This window comes from Cyprinodon variegatus, unplaced genomic scaffold, assembly GCF_000732505.1.
Source record: "Cyprinodon variegatus isolate N-32 unplaced genomic scaffold, C_variegatus-1.0 Scaffold642, whole genome shotgun sequence".
NCBI classification, from domain to species: domain Eukaryota; kingdom Metazoa; phylum Chordata; class Actinopteri; order Cyprinodontiformes; family Cyprinodontidae; genus Cyprinodon; species Cyprinodon variegatus.
In genome coordinates, this window is record NW_015151095.1 from 193,683 (window position 1) to 205,366 (window position 11,684).

General features: G+C 35.0%; 1 protein-coding gene across 2 annotated transcripts in view; it reads right to left on the reverse strand.

Annotated features, from left to right (window-relative positions):
• Nucleotides 1–3,107: 3,107 nt before the first annotated feature.
• ttpal (tocopherol (alpha) transfer protein-like) overlaps nucleotides 3,108–11,684 on the reverse strand; it is a 10,506-nt gene continuing 1,929 nt past the window's right edge. For both annotated transcript variants that reach the window (XM_015393451.1, XM_015393452.1), the window contains 4 exons: nucleotides 10,348–10,591; nucleotides 8,509–8,702; nucleotides 5,620–5,730; nucleotides 3,108–3,818 (listed from right to left, as the gene is read on the reverse strand). In XM_015393451.1, the coding sequence (XP_015248937.1) occupies nucleotides 3,540–3,818; nucleotides 5,620–5,730; nucleotides 8,509–8,702; nucleotides 10,348–10,591 (828 nt within the window). In that variant the 3' untranslated portion in view covers nucleotides 3,108–3,539. The remainder of the gene's footprint in view (nucleotides 3,819–5,619; nucleotides 5,731–8,508; nucleotides 8,703–10,347; nucleotides 10,592–11,684) is intronic.

The window sequence follows — 11,684 nt, forward strand, 5'->3', positions numbered from 1 at the left end:
AATCAATCTGACTGGATGATCTGGTTGAACTGTAAAGTACCTTGAGATTAAATGTGTTGTGAATTGGAGCTATAGAAATAAACTGAATTGAACACTAGTAAGAAGCGAGATTGAAAAGGTCCAGAAGATAGGAATGGGTGAATAGATCTCCACTTTGTGCTCATCTGTCAAAATGAGATTTTTACAAGATATGCTAAAATGTCTAGGTTTAACTTTGCATTTCTATGTGATAGTGTCATGTTATTTGCAGAGAAAACAGCTTCTCTACAGGGAGCTACTCCAACAAACATATTTGCATCCGATATGCAAACTGGGAACTTTTGAGGCACAGATGTATGGAGGGAATTTTGTTCCATTAATGATGCAAACAAAAATGTTTTGTGAAAGGAAAGTAAAATATGCAGAATAAATGTAAAACATTTTCAGATTTTATTTCCTTTTTTCTAGTTACTTTCACTTTTCATATGTTATTGTTTGAAAGAAAATTTGAAGATTTTATCTGCTTAAATATTTGTTTTTCCTAATTATTTTTTTGTTTTGTTTTCCCTGTTTTTAACACTGACGTATTGCATTATTTGAAGATTCTATTTCACAGATCACATTCTCTTCACTTCAGGCCCCATACAAACACTCGTTCTCAATTGACCAATATAATGTTTCTCAAGTCCATGCAGGCCAATAGAAATGCATGTTCAATCATAAAGAGGAAAAACCGTCCCCAGAAATAAAGAGAAATTAATCTATAAAATGCAATTTAAAAATAATGTCATTTTCAATCTGGAAAAACAGAAATAAAAAATAATTAAATTATAAAACTTTAATTTATAAAACTGTCACTTTATAAAAAAAGTAAATTGGAAAACCAAATGGGAAGAAACAAAAAATATATGAAAAATTTATTTACAAATCAGTATTTTTTTCAATTAACAAAATTTAAAAAGTTCCATTACTGGATTGTATTTTTTATTTTATTTTTTTCAAATTTCAAAATGTGTTCTTTGCTTGCAACAATAATGGAACAGAATTCACTCCATAGGCAGACCTCCTGGGTGTTTTTGTGTAAATCTCCAGGTTATTGCACAGCTTGTTCTCAGGACATTAAGTCCCAGGAGATCGTAAAATGTCTTCTGTGCCCCCCCCAATACCCCCCACCCCCACACACACAGACAGCTATGTTCTGAAAATACCAACCGCCTCCCCTGGGGGTTCTGGTAGACCCAATTATTTGCCAACAACAACACACAGGTAGCACTTTCTGTATAACAGCTTTACTGTCTTAACCATCAGCAGTAAATATACAGCTCAGTCACAGACATGCCTGAATTATGTAAAAAAATAAAATAAAATAAAAGGTCGGACATAAATATTCAACGTCGGACACATGAGAGACGATCCAGACAATGTTATTGCACTTTCATTCACAATTTGGCAAGTCAGATGTCAATAAAGTCATGTAATGTCATTTTTTAAAGACCGTCTAAAAAAACAGGCAAATAAAACAATCATCCAAAAACAAATATAAGGCAGATTACCTAAATTAAAAAAAACAAACTCTAAAGACTGACTAAACAAAGTCTTTGAAACGGAACTAGCAGCCACCTTTAATGAACTTCAAACTCTCTGGACAACAACAGAAACAAATCTAAGGTGCAAAAAAACAACAAAAAACAGCGTAACCCAACCATCAGAGCAATTTAAGGCAATGTTTTCATTGGCTGCATGTTTAAACTGTCCTCATATGTTTATAGCTGGACTGTGGGGTGATGCAAGCGCAAAAACCACTGGAACTACAGAGGTCTCAAGTAACCAAGTATAAATACTTTACTGTACTTAAGTAGCTGTTTTGGTTTACTTTACTTGACTACCTATTTCTCTGAGGTCTTTTTACATTAGTCTTTACATTTAAACACAAATATCTGTATTTTCTGCTGCTGATTTTCTCCAAACTGGCTCAATACTTCAGTACATATTGATAAAGATGTAACAGCTGCAAAAAATACAGGGAGAAGTATGGAGTGAATTTCGGTCTATTATTGTTGTCAGCAAAAAACATGTTTTTTAAATGGAAATTTAAAAAACTTAAATGCAGAAATGGAAAAACATCTTAATCAAAAAAATGTTACAAGAGCAAATTGGCTGTTTTCTCAGATCTCATTTTATAGTTTCTTATTTTCAGATTTTGTTTTATGATTTGCATTCTTTTCAAATTGTGTTTTGCAAATCACCTTGTCCTCATTTTAAACCCAGTTAAATTAATTATTAACTTGTTAATAATTAATAACTTGTTGCTAACATCCAGCAGACCAAATGGAAAATGCTTTTCCACTCCTCCCTCCAGAGATAAAATAATGTAATCTCTAAACACAATTTGAAAAGAATGCAATTCGTAAAACTATCTAAAAAATATACATAAAAAAATTTTAATTTGAAAAACATTCCACAAAATTAAATTAGAAAAAAAAATCTAAAATAAAAACATTGATGAAAGTTACTATTTTCGAAGTTTAATTTATGGAATGCATTTTTTTTCTTCCAAATTTCCATTTACTAAACTAGCTAAAATGATGGACCAAAGTTCACTCCATATACAGCCAAGATCTCTGTTTTGATACTGGTATCTTTGTCAGACATAGAAGTGGCATCAGTCCAGATTATCACGTTGTTTTTATGAATACAAGTATTTGACCGTAGTGAGAGTTTTGATTCATCCATAGCAGGAATGTAACACAGACAGAGAAAAGATGCAGAACAAAAAGTTCAAAGATGCACCTCAGCTCGGTTGATTAAATGCAATTAAACTAAGAACATGTTTGGTCTATTAACGCATCAATCAGGAGCCGCCGATTGACTTTTTGGAGATTTTTTAAAAAAAGATTCAGGGGATAGTGAGGATAAAAAAGCATAACGGTTGGGACAAACTTCAAAGAAAATAAGAAATTAGAATCGGCTGAAAAAAACAAAAAATATTATTGAATCTACACAAAAATGTCAATTATTAGATTGAATGATTACCATCTGATATGTTATTTAAAAAAAAATCTAAAAATATCTTGTAGCTTTTAAATCCGACACATAAACATCCAACCATCAAATGTTTTCTTGCTGTGGAAATTTACTAGACTAGATTCAAATAAACTCTAAAAGGAGTCTTTGTAACAGAACAACTTAAACTTTGTGATTCTAAGAAAAAAACTTTGATCTTTTTTTATATTTTTATCTATTAAAGTAGATTTCATACCCTAAAGAAGTGATAACCATCCAAGCATGGAACTGTTGAAGAAAATAAATGTATAATTTAACCATCAGTGGAGGTGAAAAAAACAAGAAAAGAGTCTGAACTCGAGTCAGTTCGTGTCTTCAGCAGAAAGCGTGGAGCTGCCTTGGAGGGCCACCAAATACTGGACGCCTATGAAAGTAAAGTGGATTTTAAATAGTGTAAAATCTATGATGTAGAGTATTGACAAGTCGCCCAATAAAGGTTTAAACGGATGTTTCAGATGAAACAGGACAGGTTCCCTCAGTGACTGGCTGTGGGAACATCAGTAACAGTAGTAAAGCTGAGAGCGCAGCCCTCTGAAGGTGTCCTCCTCCTTCCCTGCAGCCTCTTCTCCATCAAACAGCATGGACTCTGGGAGCACTACGCCCTCTAGTGGATCCGGCTGGCAGAACTCCACGATGAATTCCTCCTCACAGTCCAGCAGCAGCCTGGACCAGGCGCTGACGTCCAGCCGGCCGGCGGGGCCGCCGTACTCCTCCGGCAGGACGGAGGGTGGGATGTTCCGGTGCAGAGAACGCAGGTCTGAGCCGTGGAGGACGTACTGTGCAAAGAGACACAGGAGACATGTTTTAGTAAAACTGAATGCATTATGTTTGTAACCTTACAGCACTTTGAAAGAGTTTTTAAAAGGATTTTAATATCAGATTACTGCACGTTATTTATTCCCCTATCGTTGCAGAATCTAGATTTATTCCCAAAACTCTGCCTCCCTCTTTAGCCGTTAGTTCAGGTTTGTCCACAGCGATCAGGTTTAATATCGACTCTCCAAAAACCAAATGGATAGAAGGAAGAAACGTCTTAGTTGACATATTCAGCCAGATATATATGGAGTGAATTTTGTTTCAATATTTTTGAAAGTAAAAAAAAAAAACACATTTTGTGAATTGATACAAATACAATGCAATTCAAAAACTTAACTTTTAATTTTTTTTAAATGAAAATAGGATTATTGACTTTGCTCTTATCTCAGATTTTAATTTTTACATTTTTATATTTTTTATTTTTATTGTATTTTTCATGTTGAAATGTTTTAATTTAAAGTTTTTTTTAATTATATTTATGAAAATCTTAAATTTTCTTTTTTTTATTTCTGTTTTTTAGATTCAGTTTTAGTAATGGCGTTCTTTTGAAATTGTAGTTTACAGATCACATTTTCTTCACTTCAAACCCAACACAAACTCTTAATGTTAACCAATCCAAATGTTGTTGCTAACGTCCAGCGGACCAATAGAAATGCGTCTACATGCCTCCTTCCAGAGGAGAATGATCTGGAAAATGATTTCTACAAAGAATGGAATCTGTAAAACTCACCTTACAAACATTGTTAATATAAAATCTCAATAAAACAAAAAAAAACAATTCAAAGTATAAAATCTGTAACCCCCCCCCCCTTCACAAAAATGTAAAATAAATCTAAGAAATACCTTTAAAACTTTTTTTTAAAATAAACAATATCTAAAAAAAACCACCAAAGTTACAAAAACCTCAAAACATTTTTTGGATTAAAACTTTTTTTTTTTTTTTTAAGTTTCATTTCTGAATGGAATTTTTTTAAGGTTCAATTTGGAAATATATGGAACAAAATTCACACAATTTTTTGGAGCGACCGCAAAGGTCAGTGTTTCAAAACGTTAATGCAGATGACATTTTTCGGTACTGAAAGACAACCAGCGCTAAATTAATATATTTTTTTTTAAGTTGACATACTATTTTCATATTACCGTATAAGTTGCTAATTTTTCCCACGCTTTGAACCACGTGGCGTATAAGAAGGTGCGGCTTTTCTGTGGATTTTTCCAAGCAAGGGGGGGGAGTTAAAGTTGGAAATGAAAGAATAAGGAGCTAATTTTCATTTTAGCACAAGAACATGCTAGCAGCAGGCAAAATGGAGAACAAATGTCCTGAATTCACACATTTTAATATTTATTTGCTGCATTAAAGCATCAGAACCAATAAAAAGACTGGGCTCAACTCCTGCAGAGCTGAAATAAAGAGCAGATGAAGCCTCATCTTTCAGTAGAAAGTCTTACTACTGCGAGCTAACAAGCTAAAAGTGGCTAGCATTCTACTTCCTCCTCCTTCTTCTTCTTCTTCTTCTTCTTCTTCTAAGTTTTAATGGCGGTTGGCAAACTAGTTAAAGTGCAAAGTTGGAGTATTTTCCCAAAGTTTTCCTGGTGCCTTTGATTGAAGAGAATGTTTCCCTCGAGGAATCCGTTTAGTTTTAGGGTTGATTCAATAATGTTCAGCATTTTATTTTCTTCAAGTTTGAAGAGAATGCAAAAGCAAGGTGCAACACGGAGAGATGGATTTAGTGGAGGAGATGATTAAAGGTCAATAGTTACCCTCTCTGCCATCTTCTCCTTCAGGAACGGCTTGATTAGAGCGAAGATGCCTTTGAAAATACGAGGCTCGTTAATTATGTTAACCGCCTTGATTCTGATGGGGAAGCCGTCCTGTTGATTAAAAAATGATGAGAATGAGAACAAGAAGCTTGGAAAACAGATGAATAAAATAAAAAAAAAAACAACAACATAAAAATAAAAACATTGGTAAAACTATAGATTGGGGGAATTAACTTGGAATAATGCTGGGAGGTTTTTTTTATTACTTCCAGAGTTCACTAGAGTAAAAATACTAAACATGGTAACTGGCACTACTCGATCCGTCCTGCCACAGGCGTGACTTTCTGAAGGACTCGTGTGGACATGTTCCCACCACTTTTCCCCCCTTTCCACTCATTAAATTATTCTTTTTTTGTTGTTGAGTTTTTAGCGTTTTGAGTCAATTTTTTTCCCCTCTGTTGCGCTGCTCCAGTGTCCCGCCTCTCGGTCTAACATCATCAGACGTCTGATTGGCGGTCGCATTTCGCTGACGTACAGAGTCGCTACATGCTAGAGGAGAGAGACCCACAGCAGCACTCAAAGAATTTAACCGCAGCTACTTCGATGTTTAAGTAAAAGTAAATAAAAATTAGAGATGCCACCAAAAATCCGTTCGTTAGACATACTGAGCTTTTTCAGCAAAAACGGAAAGTTTATACAAGTTAGTATTAAAATATACGGAAGAGGATTAGGGCCACTGAAAAAAAAAAAAGTTAACTGATTTTTTAATTTTATTTCAGTTTAACATGGGAAAAGTTCTTTCTCAGAATTCTGACTTTAATCTCGGAATTTTGACTTTTTTCTCAGAATTCTGACTTTAATCTCGGAATTCTGACTTTAATCTCGGAATTCTGACTTTTTTCTCAGAATTCTGACTTTAAACTCGAAATTCTGACTTTTTTCTCAGAATTCTGACTGTAAACTCGGAATTCTGACTTTAATCTCGGAATTCTGAATTTAATTTCAGAATTCTGACTTTAATCTCGGAATTCTGACTTTTTTCTCAGAATTCTGACTTTAAACTCGGAATTCTGACTTTTTTCTCAGAATTCTGACTTTAAACTCGGAATTCTGACTTTAATCTCGGAATTCTGAATTTAATTTCAGAATTCTGACTTTTTTCTCAGAATTCTTCTTCTTTACCAGTTTAAAAAAGATTGGCTTCTCAGAGGACCATGACTCCCAGTTACAGGTTAAAATAACATGTTTTCTTATTAAACAGACAGAATCAGACTGCAGAGCCTCTACATATCTAGACATTTTGTTTCTGGCATTATCATATTAGTAAAGAGGTTCATAGATCTTTTTAAACAGAGAGAAGTAGGGAGAGCTGCAGATTTAAAGGTGAAACAGATTTACTGGGATATGCAACATGCAATAAAATATATCTTCAAGTTTACCAGAAAGAATGTGTTATGTGTTAAGAAAAGAAATGTGCTATATTTAAAATGAAGCATATCCATATTTTTCTGGATGGATGGAATTGAAAGTGTACTTCTAAGGGATGCATGATTTATCGATTTTGGCATTGGAATCGGCCGTTATTCTTTATTTTTTATAAATTATTGTTTTCGGCCTTAAAACATTAAAGAATGCTAAACTACATCGTATAGAAAATATTGAAGACTTTTCTGGAAGAAATGGATACGTTTCACATTCTCTCCATCGTATTGCGTGACGCCATCATCGGACATGCTCAGAGCAGTCACAGTAACGTTTGAACGGCTATTTAACTGTATTGCTTTTTTTCCTTTTTTAGAATATGCAATATTTACGCAGATACAAAAATATTCTAAAAGAAACCCCCACCGGAAAAAAACTAAAGAATAACCAACTAAGAAAAAGGAAGAATTGCCTAGCTGGAAATTATTCTGTTCCTGCATGCGCAGGACGGATCGGATAGTGACAATAACAATGATTGTAAATGCAGGAGGAAACTATCATTTCCATGTTTTCTGGGAATGCGCTAAGATCCCCCCCCTACTGGACAGAAGTGATTAAGACTAGTAAACTGAACTGAAACTGGACGAGTTTAACCGTATTCTAGCTTAGCGATTATCTGGACTAAAGAAGCGGAGCAGAAACCTTTTCCAGAAACTACAGGCAGCAAAGAGGCCATAGAAAGGATTAAAGGAGAAACCACCAACTGTTCCTGAATACGGGAACATAAAAACAAACTCTATGGAATTGAACCATTGACCTCTTCCCTCAGAAACATCTGAACAGTACAGGAAAAATGGAAAAGTTTTCTGTGTAATTAACCACCGTACCCTGATGTTTCATTCTATTCGTATCCATAACCTCATAACCTTGGAATGAAACCCGAAAAAATTTCCTTTTATTTCTTACTTTATGTTTTTTTTATGATTGTTTTGCTTGGTGGGGTCATGGATTTATTTATTTATTTTTTCTTAGTTTTATTTCTATTACCGTCTAAACATTTATTAAAAATAAACTATGAAAAAAAAAATTGTCTATTAAAAACAGTACCTGTAATTCCTGTGGTTTTAACTTTAAAAATATTATATATTTAGATCTATTTTGTTTGTCAGATTTAATACTATATTTTCTTCCAACCACAATTTTAGTTTATTTGTTTATTTTGTTGAAATTTCCCAAATCTAGTGTTAATTCTAACCAGAACAGAAAACAATAAATCAAATATCATCTGCAAACAGAAGAACTTTCCAAATGTGAAGAAAGTAAAACATGACTTTAACTTTGAAGAACATGACAATAACTTTCGGCCCAGCGGACCGCTGTGGTAATCCATGTTTATTAAACAATCAAATCATTGGGATGCAATCAGGTTGGTTTGATCAAAGTAAAACAGGTTAAATAAGGTCTCACCTGCAGAATGCTCACCACCTTTTTAGCAAGAAAAGGGCCTGGATTGGATGCCTGCGACATTCCCACCCCCGTGTAGTCGGCGAGGATGACGATCCCGTTCACCTGCGTCTCTTCAGGCTGGATCAGCTTCTCCAGAGTCAGATAAATGGCTCGCACGTTGTCCACAAAGGGATAGTCGTCTGCTTTCCATTTCCCTGCGATATGGTAGGAGAATTATCATCGATTGATGTTTGAGTTTATTAAATATTAACTGCCTGTTGCGTATCAGAGCTGATGTTTTCCACAATAGTTTATCTAATTAATACAGTTTCATTGTCTGGACATACAGTTATAATCTTCATTCTGTACGTGGCAAAGATTTAAGAATGAAATAATAGCGGCGTCCTTAAGCTAAGAACTAAGTGTAATATTTTGATAAGGCTGGAACAATGGGTGTCTACTCATCTGCAAACGTGTATGATGTAATGATGTAATGATGTGGCAGACTGGAGATGTATAAAATGCCTCTTTAACTGTTTATCGGGGCCACTTCCTGAGAGGTGAGCAGCTGCCTTCTGTAAATCTAAGCAACTTCTCTGATCTGAGTAAGATTACAAGTTCTTTTAAAATCTGTCATCTGTCTACATCCATCCATTCATCCATTTTCTTCCGCTTATCCAGTGTCGGGGCACGGCGGTAGCAGCTTCAGTAGGGAGGCCCAGACGTCCCTCTCCACAGCCACGTTGGCCAGCTGCTACGGGGGAATCCCAAGGCGCTCCCAGGCCAGCAGAGAAACATAGTCCCTCCAGCGTGTCCAGGGTCTCCCTGGAACACCTCACCAGGGAGATGTCCAGGAGGCATGTCTCATGGTTATTCAATAAATATTAATTATGAAGTGTTATTTAAAGAGTTTGTCCCGAGTGATCTCGTCTTAGGATTAACCCTCTCCAGGCAGATGTTGCAGATTTGCAACAGCTAAATGCTACTTAGTAAATTACTCCACATCCATATTTTAAGAGCTTTTGTTACTCAGAAGTGCAACAGAAGGACTTAGTTGTGCATTTGCAACAAACAGATTCTCTCCAGCTCACCAGATAACACTGCTGACTGACTTTCAACATGGCTAAGATTTTCTAAGCACCAATTTCATGCAAGTACCACTACCAATTTCCATTATTTTGAAATCAATACTACATAAGATGAATCATGAATGTGTATAAATATGACACATGCCAGTTAGTAGATTTTATCTCCTCTGGGTTCTTAACCAGAGGCATCTCGATTTCAATGTTGCAGATTCACAACGTGTGCCCTAACAGATACCAATGGATGCTATATGCTTTATCTTCTAGTTTGCCTATATTTTGAGCAACAGTTTAACAGAAACGGCCTTCTAGAGAGCTTTTAATATCTCGGTGGAGAAAAAGTCTGAGAAAAAGTTGTCTCTAATTTTGTGAGAGAAAGTTTTTTTTTCGAATTTTGTTTTGTTAATTTTTTGTTTGTGACATTCAAATAAAGTTAACGTTCATATCAGATTCAGTCTTCAGTGTTAATTTACCACTCCGGGCCACTGTTGCAAATCTGCAACATCCCAGAATTCATTGCATGTGAAGGTCTCTCTCAAAAAAAGTCTGATCTTGTATGTTACTAGCCCATATGATCATTTTCTCCAAATATCAGATTTTTCCTGCAACTACAACTTAATTTGAGCCTGAGAGGATTAAGAAGAGGAGAGAGCAAGCTCCAAGGTGTACAGTAGACACAGAGAGATCATCTTTAACAGATAAAAATGACAAAATAACAAAGATTATCCTAATAAAAGTTGTTTGGGTTCCTTTAGAGAAGAACACAGAGACCTACCAGGTCGGAGAAAGAGGATGTATCTCCCGTTGGGATCGGGCCTCGGCAGGACGGTGAGGAAACCCAGGTCCAGGACGTGTTTGACGGTGGACGGCTTCAGGTCCTGGAAGACCTCCGGCCAGGCCTTACGGCCCGCGTGGTAATTAAGCAGCAGCTGCAGGGCGCGGTCATAGTCGAACTTCCTGGCCCGCAGGAAGCGCAGCAGGAAGGCGTCGTCCAGCCTGGTTCTGAGGTTGGGATGTTCCTGGGAGTCAGAGAGGAAAATAAAATCATCGCTTCAATTCATGAAAAGCTTCACACTTCTGACCATTTTCACCAGTATCAACCACAGACTTCTAAGCTTTTAATAAAGATTATTTTTTTAGGACTGACCAATAAAAAGTACTGCTTCTATGGCTGAAACACTTAATCAGATTAATCTATTATTGAAATAATCGTCAACTAATTCAGTAATCGATTAATCACTGACTGGAGTATAGAGACTGTAAAACAGGCCTTTAGCTGACAGAGCGACCTGCTTAGAGCAGGAATGTAAAAAAATATATAAACATTTAGCATTTAAGATAAAAAAAATGTATTTCTAGAACTTTAATTTCGTAAAAAGTCTACATTTGGGAACCATTGGCTATCTGATTATTAACCGATAAAATAATTATAAAATTAATAATAATTGAACTTTATTGACCTCTTGTTGGACAAATTCTCCGCTGCATTTAACCCACGCTGGAAAAAATAAAGATAAGTCTTTCTTTTTCGTTAAAAGGCTCTATCCAGAACTGCTCAAGTGGAAAAGTTTTAGTTTCACCTGGTTTGATTCTGTAAAAAAAATAAAAAAGAATTGTTTTTGAGGAACCTTTGGCTATACGATTATTAATTTATTATATAAAAATATTTTTTTTATTGATTTGCAAAATAATCATTAGTTGCAGCCCAAACTGCATGGCTATAAGGTTAAAGGAAATGGACTCTGATACCCCTAAATGAAATCCAAATTAAAATAAATAAATACAGTCAGCCTGTTTGATATTTCAATTCTATGCAGTGAGTTTTGTTTCAATAATGTCAAAAGCAAAAATACGTTTTTGGAATGGAAATTTGAAAATAAAAAAGATTAATTGTAAATTGAAATGTGAAATAAATGCAGTCCAGAAATGAAATTTTAAAACTTGTCTTAATCAAAAACAACTTTTGGGAGAAACTTTGCTGTTTTCTCAGATTTGGTCTTTCAAATTGTTTTTTTTCAAAACTTCTTTTTATATTTCATAAAAAAAAAAAAACCGACTGATTTTATTTTCTATCTAACTTTTTTCTTTTTTCAATTTGTTTGCTACAGATTT